Raw genomic sequence first — 18,985 nt, 5'->3', positions numbered from 1 at the left:
ATTCTACCCATTTTTGAGATAATGAACTATACTGAAAACTATTGTTGATGAGAGATGACAATAGAAAAGAAATAATTAGAGACGAGTAGTTAATTTTTTTTATTACGTCGAGAATAATACAATGTGTTTAAATATAAATACAATAAATTTACTATTGATATAATTGATAACATAACTAAAATTATTTAATTCTATAAACATAAACGTGAAATGGAATCCTATAATTATTAAATTAACATAACGTAGTCTAAAGTAATAAAAGGAATAAATACTTTTTTTATTCTAAATAAAATACCTATAATATCTATTATGAAAGCTACAATTGTGGTTAGCGATTATGGGACAAATGTTTAAATTTATATCAGATCCTTTTTTTTTATAAAATCAAAATCCACTGACATAATTGGCGTGTTATTGTGTCTGTGAATTTAGCGGGGTTCCAATTTATTGTTCAAATATAAATACTTTTTTATATCCTGATTAAAAAGGTTCGATGTAAATCACAGGCTAAGAATAGCTATAATTGTTTACATGATAGGCTATCAAACAGATTGAAATAATTCCAAATATACCTAGATGAGTTGACATAATATGATATTGCTATATCTTTTTCACAAGGCAATGAGATATGTCTGAATATTTTTTTTAAATGTTGGTAAACCTCTTTGGGTCACAAGATTCAACCCCAAACCCTGACGCCCTGGTCCCAGGAGCAGCTTGCCAGCGCTATGCCGCTCGGCGCCAAGGAAATAGAAGTCACTCTGTTTTCATGCCCGTTTAATGTTCCTGTCATGATGTAAAAAAAATTGAACATTAATGATATTTTCTTGAATGTCGAGACAATAAATAACTTGCATATTTCCTATTTAAACAGTAGGTGTGAAAACTATTCTGTAAAACGAGATTGGTTTGCACGAAACTCCCGGTCTTATTCATTTTTCTTTTGTTGGCAATATAACTGAAATTAATTAACTTCTTGTTTATACAATACTTATACAGATTCGATTAACTCACAATACAAATATTAATTTACAAAAATTTAGACTTATAATTTTGAATAAACAAATTTTTATCTGCATCTATTTATTTAATCTGTTTATCAAATAGTGGGTTATTTTATTGGGTGGTGTAACTAATACAATTTGAAATGAAAAGTATGTATACCTGTATGGGCGACTTTGAGAGTATCCCAGGAATGAACCGTGTTATCGTCCGAACCAGCGAGTAGATAGCGGCCGCTAACCGACAACCCTAGAAAATAATATTTTCACATTGAGTTTGTTATTAGATGAACTTAGTTTCCAATTTGATTAAACTGTACAAATAATATAATAAATGTAATACTAGGATTCAACTGAAACCTTTATCAAAATGCAATATAAAAAAATGTTTTACAAATACGTACGTTTAAATTATATCTTATTTTATTTAGGTATCGATGTTTATTAATTATCTGTTTATAGTCTAGCGTAAAAGTACTTTCATGGTTTTATAATGTACAAAATTGGAAATTGTTCAACAAGCATGAAAGTGGAAGGAAATTGAGTTTCAAACTTGTGTCATATATACGCCGTCATATACAGACCATACTCATGACTGTAGAGAAGGTTCTAATTGTAATTACCCAATTAATTTAATGTGAAATTATAACTATTAATGACATTGAAAATCAAATTTATACTCGGTACTAAAACTAACAATAATACATATAGTATGATCAATGGCATAACGATTGATTACATTTGAAGAAGTCTTAGTAAACCGAAACCTGGAACATGGAAGCACTCATGTCATGTCGGGTTTGCCGATCCGTCAAATTATGAGAGAGAGAGAGAGAGACAGTGTCTGTTTTTGCAAATACGGTTGTGCATTATGATACATCCGCGCGTATTTGACTCGTCGGTCTTGAGATTGGCGACCCACAACCGAGACCAGATATACTGCTTACCATTACATGCTGTTTCCCTTTCCAGCATAGACTAAAGCCTATATTAATTTGTTTTTATAATAGTCCAATTATATGAACATCTTCGTTCAAAATACCAACCGCAACTAGTAAAGCCACTGGCGCCCGGCGGCGTGTAGTGACCAAGTTGCTGGTCGCTGCGAATATCAAACAGTCGCGCTGTCTTATCTTCGGACGCAGTTGCGAATGCTTGACCACTCGGATGGTACTGACAACAAAAAAGTATTTATGTGACTATATTATATACAGTAAACATTTGTAATAAAATCAGGAGTAATTATAGATACAAATAAAATCGTAAATGTTTTAATACAACAAATTGAGTCGAGATGGCCCCGTGGTTAGAACGCGTGCATCTTAACCGAGGATTGCGGGTTCAAACCCAGGCAAGCACCGCTGATTCATGTGCTTAATTTGTCTTTATAATTCATCTCGTACTCGGCGGTGAAGGAAAACATCGTGAGGAAACCTGCATGTGACAAATTTCATAGAAATTCTGCCACATGTGTATTCTACCATACCGCATTGGAACAGCGTGGTGGAATATGTTCCAAACCTTCTCCTCAAAGGGAGAGGTGGCCTTTAGCCCAGCAGTGGGAAATTTACAGGCTGTTGTTGTTGTTAATACAAATTGTTAAAAATCTTTTTAGTGAAATCGTAGGTTTCCTTACGCATACGCTGTTCACATCGGCTTCATGACCGAAGAATGTTTGTTTTTCTTTTTCCGCTCTCACATCCCACAGCTTGCAGGTCTTGTCGACGGAACCAGTCACATACGTCTTCATATCTGTCGGGAATAAAATGTAAAAAAACTTTAAAACCAATTTAACAAGGCATTGATATTGAATACAAACAGAATAAGGCACTCATTTTTATATTTCTTATTTACTTGCCATATTGCCTGCCTGTTGAGTAGCCATAATATTAAAAAAAAGAATTGGCGCCAAGTCAAAATGTAGGCATATTATTACGAGAGATAGAAGTGGCTCAAGTGTATTTGTGAAGCAAAATCTACTTTAGAACTTAAGATAACTTAAGTTTAGTTCAAAGTTTATGATGAAGTAGGCTTAAGTGGAGTAAAAAGTTAGGAACATAACTTATGATAAAATATGAATTTGTTTGTCGTCATCTCTTTCTAACAAAGTACTCACCTGGTGCTAAGGATATGGTCACCACATCACCTGCGTGAGCGTCGAATTCGACTTCTCTCTTGCCGACTTCCAAATCCCAGACACATCTGCGCAATTATTTCGATAAAGGTAACTTAGGTAAAATAGGTACCTAGATAGGTTATTTCTTCTATAAACAAATAAATTGATAAATATTATGCATAGATGTGAAATTAAATGTCAGGACGAAAATCAAGGATGTGACATGTTATTAGTTTCATATATTCTATAAATTAGTTAATTATTGACCGACATTATATTGTTATGGCTGCTTGGTAAATGAATAATTGATTGTTTTCTTTTTCATTTTAGAAGGCTAATCCTGAATAATAGCATTCTAATCGTGAAGCTGACGCTCTTGTTATTAAGATCTTAAGGCAATAAAATATACAGACATCTTCATGTCTCCGGAGCCTGTGAGTATATGCGTGTCGTCAAGGAAACGACAGCTGCTGAGAAACCCTTCGTAGCCGGCCAGCTCGCGCACCATCTTAGCCGAGCCCGTGGCGTCCCGGTTGTTAACGTCATACACAGTGCACATGTTGTCCATACCGCCACACGCTAAATAAACATATATCATGTAAACCCAAATAATATATAGTACGACACAACTTATGTCGCATCGGAAAAATTCGTAAAACCGATCACATCCGAATTGAGTACGCCATCCCAAATTATCAATATTTATTTCTCATGCGATTATGATCTTTTCACAAACGTAATAACATGTAATATCATATGACTTAATATATTCGTCAATTTGACGCGTCGATTTACATGCACTTGCTTTCTCTGACGCGAGAATCTATAGCGACGAATAGCGTCGAATGGCGAGATAGGTAACTATTTCTATAGGTTGTGTAAATCGGCAGTAATCGGTTTTATTTTCATTCCATTGCATTTTCCGATGCTACATCTAATTTGCGTCGTACTATACACTAATAGTATGACGTTATATTCATCAAAGATTTTGTTGATAGGTTGTTCGATAACCTATCCATAGGTTATCGAACACCATTAAATATTATTAGGATTAATAAAAACTGGTCCTCCACACATACCTAACCGTAATAGCACCCTCTAGTCTGATAAAATTATTATGAAACAGCAATTTCAATATGTGTATTACTGCACACATGTTTAATTTAACGTTTAATAAATAATAATCAAACTTGGATGTACCGGATAGGTTGCACTAAATAAAGATTATATATTTTTTAATTGTTTGAGTAGTTTTCTCTTAAGGCTAGTTCTGACTATATTACAACCTTGAACTAACTAGAATACCTGTTAAATGAAATATTCATTGGTACATTTGTACTGCTTCTCGTTGAGTAGAAAATCGATATTGACGAATCAGAACAGAGCAAAATTTTAAAGAGCTACATATGGTAAATTTTCGCAGGAATATTACATAGCAACCAGTCGTAGGTGAAATTTTTTGTAGGTTCAATTACAACCAATTCATCCTAATTCACTCGGGTTTACATAAAACGTTTATATTTTAGGGCAATTAGAAAAAATACTTGTTTCTTGGCCAACAACCTTTACGCTTAACAAATGATCAAGATTGATAACAATCGGAGGAATATATGAATATGTAATCGACAAATACACATTTTTATTTAGAATTTAAAAGAAGAATATTAGTGATTAATATAATTAATAACTGCATGTATATATTTACGCAATAAAGAGTGAGAGAGATATGATCGTACATCTATTAACATATTTCTAGAAATGTAACTACGTAAGTAATTACCAACAAAGTTTCCAGAGGGGGCGAATGCGACACTCATCACCCAGGCCGAGCGCAGCGGTATCACTTGTACTTTGTTGCCGCTCCAAGTGTCCCAGATGATAAGCTTACCATCCAAAGAACCTGTTACGCAATGCCTGTAACAGTGAAATAAAACAAGTCGATGGAAAACAGGAAAACAAAAGAAAATGACAGTTTAGGACATTAAAAGTATTTCTTCCTACCTTTCCTCTAATATAGTGTTTTTTTTTTCGATAATTTTTGTTATTATACCGTATACAAAAACCGTTTTTAGTTCTCGATTATAAAATACTTTGAAGCCAAAGGCTAATAATAATTTATGTTACTTTGTAATAATAGTAACAGTAACAAATGACGTGATATATTTTGTCAACGTTGTAAGATCTTAGTGAAAGGTTTGGAATGTGGTTGCAACGTAGCGCAGTAAGCTTTGTGCCTAATGTCGATTGTTAATTAGAATTTTTTGACACAAAAATAAAAACTTATGTCGGCTTAACCGAGGATTTATGTATATCACTGGTATCATGATTTACAGTAGTGACAGCTAGACTACCGTACCCACTTGCCCAGAAGATATTCAAACGTTTTTGAGCAAATTTTATTAATGTCAGATTTTCCACGGCCACATTTTGAAAGTAATAGCTTCCTGTGTTTTTTAGATATACATATGTTCACTCATAAAAATAATTTCGTATATCATCTTAAGAAATAACGGTGGTGTTAAATTACATAATTCATTACAAAACATTTATATAAACAGTTAACAATAAACACGGAAAGAGGAAAGTTAGATGAGATATGCTTTATCAATACTAATATTGTAAACGCGAAAGTAATACCCACTGTCTGACGGTTACGCTTTCACGACTAATCAACTCAACTGAATTTAAGGAAATTTGGTTTAAAGCAAACATGAACCCATAGATAAACTATTTTTATGCTTAAACGTCTAATACGATAGCCCAACACCCGTTTAAAGCCGTAGGCGAAAATTAGTAAATTTATAGTAAATGTTCCACAAAGGCCTGCTTTCCCTTCAAGAAGGCTTGGAACTTTATTTTACACAGATATATTATTAAGATCTATATTTTTTTAATTAGGTCTGTTTATTGAAATATTTGTTACCAATTTAAAATTACTCAAAAGTTTTTAAACTTAAACATAGTGAATGCTTGTGTTCTATATTGAATTGCAGATTTTAAGTTATACAACTTTAAACTGCTTTCATATAATACACATATCCACGCAATGTAAAAAATATTAAAAATGAAAAGGAGGGCGAGCGGATGTCATACCAACGTCAAAAGGAATCCTATCAAACGGCTGCAGAGTGCGTCGCAGCAAGAACATATAATTTAATATTGGTATTGGCCTTTTGCCTTTCATGTATAGGATGGTATGAAAGAAAAATCGTTTTGTATTTTTTTATAGAGTTTCGTCCATTGAAACTAGAACACATTTGACGAATTCAATAAAACCAGATACCTAAATTCCTGAATACTCGTTACGTGTATTTCAAAAAGTACTAATTGAATATCAAGTATTTAATAATATTTAATTTATTTTAATGAAAGTGTACTGTACATTGTGTACAACAGTACGAAATTTAAAAGATCGTGACAAATTAAATTTGTAATAAACATGTCGGAATGCACTGCAGCTTCCATAAAACCGTGTAAATAAAGTTAGCCGTGCACTTTCTGTTCCAGCTTTGATTTTCCGCCTCTAGGACATCCTTAAATGCAATTTCCCTTTGAATCAGATTATGAAAATTGTTTCCAACTGAGGGAAATTTTCAAACGACCTAAGCGAAGAGTGATTTATTACATTTATCAAGTTAGCTGTCGCTATTGGACTTATGTAGGTATGCATCGAGAATCAGGTCATTTCTCCGACCTCACGCCGGCGGGCCACGGGCTTTTGCATATTATATGAAACATTTGTTTGATCTACGTTTGTTTACGCGGAGGTAGATGTCAGCGTATATTAAAAAACTATATATACACGGCGAAGTTGAATTTATAACAGTTATATGGATGATTGATTATAAATGGCGTATATTGTTCTAACTAGTTCTAAATACCTAGAGTCCCCGCTGTAGTGCACGGAGTTAACTTTATTAATATGCCCTTTCAGCGTTTTCTTGGTTATAAGGCGAATCTTAGGAACATCAGCCATATCGCCACATTTTTCCGCTAGTTTTGCATCAGCAACCTTTTCTTGTTCCGCCTGGAAGAATACGCATATTACTTTTATTTAAGTTTCGTTCCATTTAAATCCGCTTAAAATTAATACGAGCTATGAAATTGGTCTCTTATGTAAAATTGAAAATAACTCTTATTATTAGACTATCAAGGTCGTTTAAACTTAATCAGTGTAATGTAGTTTTGAAATCAAAGGCTACAATATAAATGCTAGGTACGTAAATTAATCATCTGAAAGTAACCATACAAATTGGATTTAAAAGGCTTAGACTTAATTTTCTGAGAAGCCACATCAGTTGTAAACAATCGCTACAGTTGATATTCATATATTTTAATATTAACTCTTAAATATAACACGATTTATTAATAAAAAAACTAGAAAAAAAACATATTTTAAAATATTATATGCTAGAATATTAAAAAAAAAAACAAAATTCTCGGTAATGATTGTTTTATCATGATTACTAGTAAGCAATAAAAGATCGCGCGCAAAGCTTAAAAAATATATATTAAATATGAGAAATCACGCTGCAGTGACAAAATCAATACATATAAGTACAATACCATACTAATTAAATATAAGTAATTACTAGACAATGAACAATCAATAAAATGGTTTCCATATTTACCTTCGCTTTGGCGATTATATCATTCAATTCCTTTTTGAGCGCCGCGGTCTCTGGGTCATCTTTCGGCATTTTTATAACTTACTTTGAAACAAGTTGCTTCTTTGGTGGTTACTGCGATTCTGATGGAATATATGCAAGCAATCCTAATGTAATTAGTTTAATTGGATTCCTATAAAGCGAAGCTATAGATGTGCTCTACTTTGCTTGACATAATTCTTTATTTTAGTTAAAATAGAAAACTATAATAATTATTTAATGATTTTTAACAACAATATTTTAGATATATCATTTAAAATTCGAATCCTTAAGTTGGGAAGAAGGCATTACTGCGATCTGGTGACTTGTCAAGCTCTTAACGCTCCATCGGTCTGCGTCAGATCTCTGTCTGGTCAAGACATATATAACAGGGCTATTACACCGAGGATATAGCAGCTGCACCTGCAAATGTACCAGATATTATACTGCTCGTATACCATAAGTGTGCGTGATTGCAAACACACGTGTAGTATAATGTCATCTGCGCAGTTGGTAACTAAGGTTCTGTGGAGGATATCCACCGTGCCGTATTCCACTATGAGATATGATTGCAAAGAATATATAACATTGAAGTAAAACTAGTTATGACGGATTTGAATCGCGTATATTAATTATTTTTGGCATCCCGATGTTTCGAGCACTTTACAGCGTTCGTGGTCACGGGTAGACTGTCTGTCAGTCTACCCGTAGTTTTATTTCAACATTAAGATATAACATTTATTATACTTAAAAGAACTGGTTCCTGTTTAGTCTGCCCACGATCTTTTTATCAACTGTATGAGTAAAAACTTGAATACCTTTGTCCAAGCCCCCCCTGGGTACCACCACATCCTCATTACAAATTCTACCACCGAACCGCAATATTTAATATAGTTGAGTTTATAAGGTAAAGCAGCGAATGTTATTACAGGCACCAGGGACAGACCATCTTACACATTGGTACTAGGAATGTTTAAAATTTCTTTCATTATAAACTCATATGCGCTATTGTGGTCAGTACAATAAGGTAGATTATTCGCAAATATTAAAAAAAAAGTAGAACATTACTTTTTGTATAGGTAATGTCACCCGTGGAGGGCTAAAATGTTTAGTTAAAAATCAGATCCGTGACGAGTTAAATTTGGACAATAAATAACTCGTGATAATTATTTGTATACAAAAAAACGTTTTAAGTAATTTTACGTCACTGATGTGTTTTTAATATATCTGATAAGGATAAAAATGTTTAGGTATTGTAACTTGTTTATTGTATAGTAAAATATATTATTTTAGTAGTTAATAGTTAGTAAATAAAAGAGGAATATATTAAAACCTGAAATCCCATAACATTTATCTTTATATGGATATGATATCGTTTATTACGTAACACTAGTACACCTTTATTGATTTAAAATTGAATTGGTTATGACATTCAAAGGTCAGTTTGTAATCCTCATTTATAATTGAACACGTGAATTTCAGTAGTGATGTAACAATATTATAAGTACGTTCGATCATTTAAAATTAACGGGCAGAATTGTCATCTGTGATAAGATTCCATATCTGAACGTTATTTAGGTTTCAATATGATTTAACGTTTTTCAACGCAAATAATGTGTTAACTTACAAAATAACTTCAGAAACCTCTAAAATTATGTGTTTCTCTACTACATTGTACATGTAATATATAATATGTGTAATACATAATAAACCTTCCCCATCAAACAATCTATCTATATAAAAAAAAAACTGCATCAAAATCCGTTGTGTAATTTTAAAGATTTAAGCATACATACGGACAGACAACGGTTAACGACTTCGTTTTATACCATGTATAGATTATAAATAACAAGGAAAATATGGTAATCTTAATTAAAACTTTCTATATTATTTCGATATCGGTATTATGTAACTACGAACTGCATCGGCGAATCCCTAGTAATTTAAAACAGAAATGGAATTATCCATTAAATTATTTATTCCATTATTAGATACGAGCCAATAGCTTTTAATTATTAATGATTAGAATTAATTAATTTGAACAATATTAATTTTTCAACTCATAGTTATTTAATTGTTAATAATCTAAAATATTTTTGTTATATAAAATACAAACTTAATATAATATACATAATATTTAGTATTTGACTTCTTATTTATTTTGAGAATTTTGAAAATTTGTTATCAGCCATACTCAATATTTTTTCTTACATATATATAAATATATATAAACAAGCATAATCTTAATAAATATCAAAACACCTTTTCACAGTAACTCATGTATCTAAAGAATAAAAGTAAATACTTTTTTTTACATATTAATGCAATTATTTAATGTTACCGAAACGGTTTTAGGGTCTATGCACGTCGCGTGAATAGCGCCGCTTATGTTTGGAGCATGTACGCTCTTACATAATATAAGACATTAGCTACTTAGTAATAATGAGAAAGCTTTTCAGTTTATTGCTTCACAGTTAAGTTAAAGAACTCAAAAAAACCTAAACATTATTTTTTTTATTTATATCATATTTTATTGTTTATATCGTTGTTTAAACTATCGTTGTTTATTTGTTTTTAGTTTTGTTTTTAGAAAAGAAACTCTGCATGACTTATTTTTATTAATTATAATCTTAAAAAAAAGTATCTCATACTTCAATTAAAAGTTCTTTGCCTACGGATAGAAGGATGAATAGACAAAAATGATAGATGAAATTCCTTATCGTAGCGTTGTCCTGTAAATCCTGCTATTATAAGAACGAGACAGGAAGACTCTACATATCATGTAGATATATTAAAACATCCACCTCAAGCACAACGTGTTTAATTAGATTTTCTTCGCCTTCTAATTTGGTAGTTAACATTTGATTTGTTTTAAAAAAATTGTGATAATCGGTGTCTGGTTTTAGTAAGAATTGTTCCTTTTAAACAAAGTACAAAAAAAGAGTCCCTGTCTGAATTATTATGCGGAAAAAGGGCGATTTAATAGAGGTAGATCACCGTAGAACATAGAACACCGAGGTAGGTCATGACGATCTGAGTATTTAGGACAATAATTAAACTGATCCTAGGTCTATATTTCTAGGCCTATGTGTTTGACTCCAACTCAATTAATCACGTCTAAAACACGTAACAACCAGTTTAGTTTTCGAGTATTTCTCTCAACTGAAAGTGCAATTTATTCTGCCTTTCTATTAACACTTGCTTTCCCGACCTGCATTTGACTTAGTTGCCTCTGATATTATTTGTATGTAGCTAGAACCATGAAGTTGTTACCAGTATCCACAATAATTTACAATACTGGTACATATAAAAATCGAGTTAAATGCAATGGAAGTCTAACTCGCTGGTAAAGATTAATTAGGCCTACCTTAGCAACTCATTGATTAATAAGTTAAACAAAAATGTATACCCTTGCATGCGCCATCAACGTCAGAAAGATTTCTAAGAAGGATTTCCTTTTAGTCATTTACGCATTAAACCTGAACAAACAGTATTGATGAATATAGTATAATTTGATAAGTTGATGGAAATTATGCAATCGTTCTTGCGCATTCACCTATTTCGAGGAAAATAAATTAATATCTATAAACCATTGAAGTAATATCAATATTCGTCCGATGGCCGAAAAGCTTGTTACGGGAAGCGTGTTTCTCTAATTTCATGCAAATCACGTGTCCAGCAAATAATAAACGAACCTACGCATTTCAAAGAGCCAAATTTAGCTTGGTTGTTGTTGTATAAAATAGGAATTAATGTATTACAAATTTCATTTTGTAAATAAATAAAGAAAAGTATAAAAAACTATTTTTAACCGACTTCAAAAAAAGGAGGAGGTTCTCAATTCGTCGGGGCCTTTTTTTTTTTTTATTTTTTATGTATGTTACCGAATTACTCGAAGATGGCTGGGCCGATTTTGACAATTCTTTTTTTGTTTGAAAGGGCATGTTTTACAGGTGGTCCCATTGTCAGGAGATCAGGATCTGATGATGGGATCCTGGAGAAATCGAGGGAACTCCTCAAATTTTATAGGCACACCTATAGTGATTTCGGTTTTATTCAAAGTGCCTTGGTTATATGCTCACGAAAAGTGACATTTGATGAAGTGGAACTGATGATGAAGACCACAACTAGTGGTAGATATAGGACACAAGTGAAACGCGCTGTAGCTCATTACGCACTGACTTTATTGGCGCTCATCTGTGGTGACGCAGCACGCACCTATATATACTTATTTATCTACTATTTCCTCCCCCCTTATTTGACAATTATTTTTATCTAAAAATATTTTTTATAGTTTACTCTAGGAATATTTCTCAAAACCATCTTAGTTTGCGTCCTCGTCGAGGGAACTGATGCAAGTTTCACATCACTTCGGTGTTGATTTTCCTCCTCACTTCGATTACTGTTCCCCGGTTGAACCAGTTGGTTTTTAGACACATTCCTTGACAAAACAATTTGATTTTTGTGTTTTATAACATTAATACCTTCACAAGTCTTTATTAAGTATAACACTTTACCCAACTGTTTGATAATAGTACCTTTACACCACACATATCTATTTTTATTTATAAAAGATTTAAACATCACTACATCGTCTGGTTTAAAATTAGTTCTTAATTTTCCGCCGTGATATTTAGTCTGCAAGCACTGTTTGTTTTGAACATGATTATTCAGACGAGGGGACGAAGGCGACGGATGAGGAATTAAAAGATCTAGTATTGACCTCAGTTGACGACCGAATACCAGTTTCGCGGGAGACACCCCCGTTGTACTATGCACAGAATTCCGATAGTCGAATAAATATTTTAATAACCTATTATTCATATCTTGCGCATTTTCACCTAGCAACAAAGCTGTTTTTATGCCCTTTTTCACTATTTTAACATAAGTCTCTGCTTGGCCGTTACTGGAGGGATGGTATGCCGGCGAGGTCAAGTGACATATTCCGTTTAATTTACAAAATGCATTAAACTCCTCAGATGTAAATGAAGTGCCGTTATCGCTCACGATTGTTTGAGGTACCCCGAACCTAGACATGAATTCACATAATTTACTAATAACCGATCCCGATGTTATATTGTTATTCATATTAAAACACTCAACCCATTTACTGTAAGCATCAACTATTACAAAAAACATTTTATTCTGAATTGGTCCAAGGAAATCTATATGAATTCTATTGAATGGTTGTGTCGGATACGGCCAGGGCGCCGGCGGAGCGCGGGGTGGCGATTGCCGCATACTAATGCATGTTGAACAATCTCCGATCATTTTTTCTATCGCTCCATCAATTCCCGGAAACCAAAATCTAGAACGGGCCTCCGCCTTAGTTTTTACTATACCTAAATGTGACTTGTGTAATTCTAATAATATGTGTTTACGTAAATTTTCTGGAATAACTACCTTATCCCATCCTCGTCGCCACTGGTAGATATAGGACACAAGTGAAACGCGCTGTAGCTCATTACGCACTGACTTTATTGGCGCTCATCTGTGGTGACGCAGCACGCACCTATATATACTTATTTATCTACTAACTAGTAATCAGAACCTATTAGTAAGTAACTATTTTACGGGCTTAGTTCTATTTCTTTAAGATAGTCGTCAAGCAATTGATGTTAGTAAACATGCCTATGATGAAGTCTAGCTGATGGTGGACTACCAGGAGAACTCCTCAATGATTAACGGCATTAAAGTGAATGACAAACACTACCAATTGTAATTATAAATAACAAAACAACACTGAAAAGCAGTAAATAAATTTTTATAAATAAAAAAAAACCGCCTTCAAAAATTAACTAAAAAGAAAAAATAATCAGTTACATCCATATCCAATTTACGATTTTTTAATCACCTTTTGAAGGCGGTGCCAACAAAGTAAATAAATTCCTATATTGAAATCATTTAATTTGTATCGATAGTAAGGTTTGTCTAATGGTGTCATCTATACAATAAATAGATTTAGTTTTTGTATGTATGTATTATGTACCTATATGCATATATAGCAATGTTGGCACCGACTTTGAGAGGTGATTAAAAAATCGTAAATTGGATATGGATGTAACTGATTATTTTTTTCTTTTTAGTTAATTTTTGAAGGCGGTTTTTTTTTATTTATAAAAATTTATAATGAATAATGTTATTGAAACAATTGTCCGTGCATAGTCCGCGACGTTGTTGGTTTGTGATGAAAGGAACTTGTCAGAAAACGGGTCATCTTATGAGACGATGTATTGGGTAGGCATTACCATAATATACCACTGACAAAGAAGTCGTAATAAGTTTTTTTTTTATATTACACTACAGTTATTGGGATAGTAGTTTGGTGTAAGATTAGGTTTGGTATGCTCAATGGTTTTACTATGTGATATGAGAATGAGGGGTACAAATACGAAGTGTTCGTGTGTGTTGTACACACACACAAGGACTATAATATGTTCTGTATAATTTCATTCCCGCTCTAGTCACTTAAAAAACATAATACAGTATTTAGTTTAAATATACAAATATAAAAACGAAGTTAAAACATAAAAAAGTCGCGAAAACATTATTGTTTAAGCTGTCTGGCTTGAAGCAAGATTGTGGATATGAAAAAATGTAAAATAAATTAAAAAGTTATTCCGAGAATATACAGTTTAGAAAGAATAAATAAAATAAAGAGTATGGTCGTTACGCCACCGCGAGAGAGAGATATGAAAGATGAAAATGAAATCAATATGGCATACAAAGAAATAAGAAAAAACGACGATTTATAACGCATTTCCAGTTACTAATAACAATCATAATCTTTTTATATTTGGTCCATCACTGGTAAGGGTATGTGGGCACCACTTATAAGAAGCAGACCCTGAGTGTAGAAAACTAAATCTGCAGGATTTTTGGAATATCAAGTAAAAAAGATTATTTCTTAAGAAAATTACACTAATCACGGAGAGCAAAAAACTAATCTGCAAGAGGTAAAAGGAAGGGATTTGGATGCTCGCTATGTTGATAAAGACAAATCAAACTTGTATCTAGGAAGTAAAATGCCCAGCAGTTGTCAAATTTATATTTGTTTCAATGATATTTTTATGTACAAACAATCACCTAGCAAATAAGGAGAAAGTAGACAGTAGCTAAATGGAGGCTTACACTTTCGCTTTTCTTTATTTAAATTGTTTTTTTTACAAACCATTTCTAAATCACTCACTCTGCATACCATCGTGATATAAATGATAAGACTAATTGTGAAAATTAAACACTCGTGGTAAAAGAGTTTCATTGCGTATGCATTTTATATGAACATGAAGAAGCTTATGTTTGAGAAATGTAGATGAAAGCCTGACTTCTTAATATGTGAATGATATTTGTCACTTAATTTCGAATGTACATTAAATTATTTGTCTCTAGATACCTACAATATGTAATTAAAAAAAAAGAAAGTGTGTCTTACTAATTACTATATTTACATTTAGCGTATACCAGTGCACTATGATAAAAAAATCGCACCTCTATCTAGCTCTTACTACATTTATACAGGTAGTAGTCTACTAGGTAGTCTACTAGGTAGTATCTCACTGAGCGAATGGATTCAAAAAAATTCATTAATAGGTAACAAGAAAAAAAATGGCAAGTTGCAAAGAAAACTCTATTGATGTGGAACGACCCGCTATCTAACTTTCACTCAATCAAATTTCTTTTATTTTTGAATTCACGATTCTACGCTGACAAAGTGTACTTTTGTCGAAGTTTTTTCAAGCGTAACGTGAAGTAGATCGCGGATAACGGTTACAGATGCCGAATCTGTACTATGGACGATTTATTTTATAGGCTAAGACTAAATTTCAATTACATTATTATATTATTTAATATAATTCTAATTAATGTATATATACTTCTTTTGCCTTTATTATATAAGAGATGAATGCGTTCTTAATTAAGTAGGTACATGTTACTTAGACACGAGCGAAACTTCTCACTTATGATTAAATTAAGCTTTGCATAGTTTTGTGTCTTATCAGAGTGAGGACCGAGTATATTAAAGTACACATAAGAAAATAATATGCGTTCGATTGGAAATATAATCAGTGAATGTATGTACATGACATTTATATTTATATTTATTCATTAAATGAGTACTTTTTATAAAAAAAATCTGTATATCGGGATCAATCATAGGACGCAAATTAAAGTAGAAAACAGCATTGTAAATCCGTTAATTTGGTAGTACCTATTTAAATATCTACGATTTAAAAACGCTTTATTGTAAGTTAGTAGTTTTAAAATTGTTTTGATTTGATTGACATTTCTAGTAATATAGTGCAATAACGACTAATAATAATATTTGACAAAGGGTAAAATAATAATTATTTAATTTTTTGTATTTTTTTTTGTTTAAATACATTGGTAGAAAAAGCAAATTATTTGATACAAGATTTTATAGATGATAAAAAAGCGTGTAGTTAATACTTGTGTGTTTGTTCCAAGCAGGATATATTTATTTAAATAATTGTATTTTTCTAACATGACTTTGTATTTTTTAAATGTTAAAAAAGAGTAACTAATGAGTCTCTTGCTGGTTCTTCTCGGTAGAATCTACTTTCCGAACCGGTGGTAGCTTCACTAAATTGTAAAATGACGATTCAAAAGTGCTTGTAAAAGCCTACTTGAATAAAGTTTATTTTGATTTGATTTGTTTTTATAATTGTAAGTTAGTAGTTTTAAAATTGATTTAATTTGATTTGAATGAAATTGATGGTAATATATTGCGATAACGACTAATAATATTTGGCAAAGGCTAAAATAATATTTATTTTATTTTTGTATTTGTTTTTGCAATTTTATTTTTATTAAAATACTTGAATCGAGGTGTTTTTGCTAAAGACTTTCATTTCACGGTTCGATGTAGTTGCTTTGATCGACATTAGTGTATATACCTGGCGTGTACTGTCACTCAGGCTGTAATCAATTTCATAGCGGCGAGCGGGAGAAAATGCAGTCGCGTTTTGAGTATCCGGGGAGCAAGATGCGCCCAACGCCACAGCTCCTGCCCGTTGTCGGGATCTTTTGGACATTTGTTATTATCAACGTTTCGCGACTGAGCCCAGTACAATGTGAAGAATATTGTATGATGAATGAAAACCGATTCTGTGCCATATTAAAGGAATTTATCGAGGGTAATTTGTTTATTTTTATATTATACTTATAATTTTAATATTTTCTAGTATTTATTCGCTTTGCGATTGTGAATTTTATTTTTTGTAATGATTATATTTAAATTATGTAAACAGGTTGATATTGGCAGTATTTATTAAAATTGCGCTAAATAAAAAAGAGCATTTAATACATAGTTTAATATATTATTTTTTTGTTTAATAAATGATGCGACTGAATAATTAATTAGTTATAAATCTATCAAAACACTTTATGTTATTGTTTTATAATAAGTTATGTTTGTGTAACGTAAACATTAGTGTTCACAAAGTTCATCATTCTTTTTTTAAAACAGTTTCGTGCTACATACACACAGATGTGTGGATTAAATTAAAAAAAAAATGTTTAATTGCGAATTTATAATACCAAAACCTTAGTTTTTAGAGCGGATTTGTTTTCTGGTTAAATTTTGAAAATCCATTTTAGAAACGAGTTTGAAAAGTGTTTCTTATTTATATCCATTAAAATATTTTGAATGACTCCTAAAATGTCTCGTTTTTGCTAGGGATACCAATAAAATGATATTTTGATTTGCCCTATATTATATATATATGATGATATACATGGAAATACTACGCCGGTATAGTAGTATCGGTAAAATTTTTAATCTTTACACTAACGTAATAACTTCTAATATCATATGACCTAATATAAGTATTCGTCAATTTGTCAAGTCGATTTACATGCACTTGCTTTCTCTGGTTAAACTGACGCGAGAATCTTTAGCGACGAATAGCGTCGAATGGCGCGATAGGAAGCAATTCCAATTGGTTGTGAAAGTCGGCAGTAATCGGTTTTATTGAATTTGCCGATGCTACATCTAAGCTGTGTCGTACTATAACAAGGCCTGGAAAACTTGCTAAGAAAAGTCATTATTTTTGTAAACCAAACAACTAATATAAATCTGGTTCAAACGAGTATAAGGCGGCTTAAATGTTGAAAAAGAGTAACTACTGAGTCTCTTACCGGTTCTTCTCGGTAGAATCTACTTTCCGAACCGGTGATAGCTTCACTTAATTGTAAAATGACGATTCAAAAGTGCTTGTAAAAGCCTACTTGAATACATTGATTTTTATTTTGAATCGTTTGCACGCGTAACGTTCCTCGCGGAGATTCGGTCGCGCTACGTTGCCAGAGATCTCCATTGTTTCCATCGCTTCAATATCTCAAGCGCAATCAAACGAGATACGCCTTTTCCATACCGACTGAGACACTGCTGTTAGACCCTCAAGTCTACATCCACCGATAAGTCTAAGGGCAGAAAGTGTTCTCGGTACTCCGAGATTAGGTAGCAATATGTGCTATTCCTGCCACTTTCTTGATCTGGTGCTCAAAGTGAACAAAGCTTAAGAATACGTTCAGGATGAGAACTAGATATTATCCTGGTTATCTTGACGTTGTTGTCATTAACAAAGACATGCGAGCCGGGTGAATCAACGCATTTCGGCAATTTGAAGAGTGATTTTAGAGATGCTATCCAAAGGCCTAACAGGCAGATCTTACTGAACGCTTACCCGATACCAGCCCCATCGTGACGTTACTCAACGTTGAACCATGTTAGACCCCGCAGCATCTCTCTCTCCTCTCCTCTTACCATCTGGCTCCATGTAAGAAAAATATTCTTCACCACCTGCCGAAGATCGCCTGCATGTTGAGAAGAATACACTGGTGTAATTGTGTCCCCCTAAAGGCCTCCCAGGGTAACGCGTTGACTGGCGATGGCAAGATTTATCGTTAACGCCACGCCACCCAGGACCACTGCTACCGCAAAGCTTTGCGTTTTTTACGTGAAGTAAAGAAGAATCTTCGACGTCGTGGAAGTTTTTCTTAGGCGTTTACACGCTTAAAGTAATACTTCCTTGACGTTGGGGTAGATATCTACCCCTGATATTACTATTAATATAAAAATACGAATCACGCAATCTATTTAAAAAAAAGATGTGACCTGCTTTTTATACTCTAACTAAAAAAAACTACTAAACCTATAATAAATGAAGAATCGCGTTTCGGAAAAGCGTTACAATTGTGAC

The 18,985-nt window shown here is 32.6% G+C and overlaps 1 protein-coding gene across 1 annotated transcript; it reads right to left on the bottom strand.

Moving 5' to 3' along the window:
• Positions 1-80: 80 nt before the first annotated feature.
• On the bottom strand, positions 81-7,882 carry LOC124543154 (guanine nucleotide-binding protein subunit beta-2). Its single transcript, XM_047121225.1, has 9 exons — positions 7,749-7,882; positions 6,999-7,144; positions 4,898-5,031; positions 3,531-3,696; positions 3,118-3,203; positions 2,638-2,753; positions 2,048-2,174; positions 1,165-1,251; positions 81-786 (listed from the first exon to the last, which is right to left on the bottom strand). Exons 1-9 carry the CDS (start codon positions 7,815-7,817, stop codon positions 680-682), a joined length of 1,038 nt encoding a protein of 345 aa, XP_046977181.1. The 5' UTR covers positions 7,818-7,882; the 3' UTR covers positions 81-679.
• Positions 7,883-18,985: the final 11,103 nt, after the last annotated feature.

Source organism: Vanessa cardui, chromosome Z, assembly GCF_905220365.1.
Source record: "Vanessa cardui chromosome Z, ilVanCard2.1, whole genome shotgun sequence".
NCBI lineage: Eukaryota > Metazoa > Arthropoda > Insecta > Lepidoptera > Nymphalidae > Vanessa > Vanessa cardui.
Note: the sequence above shows the minus strand (reverse complement) of the source record. Positions and strands in the feature narration are given on the sequence as shown.

Excerpts from the sequence above, each read along its gene's own strand:
- LOC124543154 (XM_047121225.1), bottom strand. The coding sequence starts at position 7,817 with ATGCCGAAAGATGACCCAGAGACCGCGGCGCTCAAAAAGGAATTGAAT. Across the intron at positions 5,032-6,998 it reads CACTACAGCGGGGACTCTAG|GCATTGCGTAACAGGTTCTT; the intron begins GTATTTAGAACT and ends TCACTGTTACAG. Across the intron at positions 2,754-3,117 it reads GACCATATCCTTAGCACCAG|ATATGAAGACGTATGTGACT; the intron begins GTGAGTACTTTG and ends TATTCCCGACAG.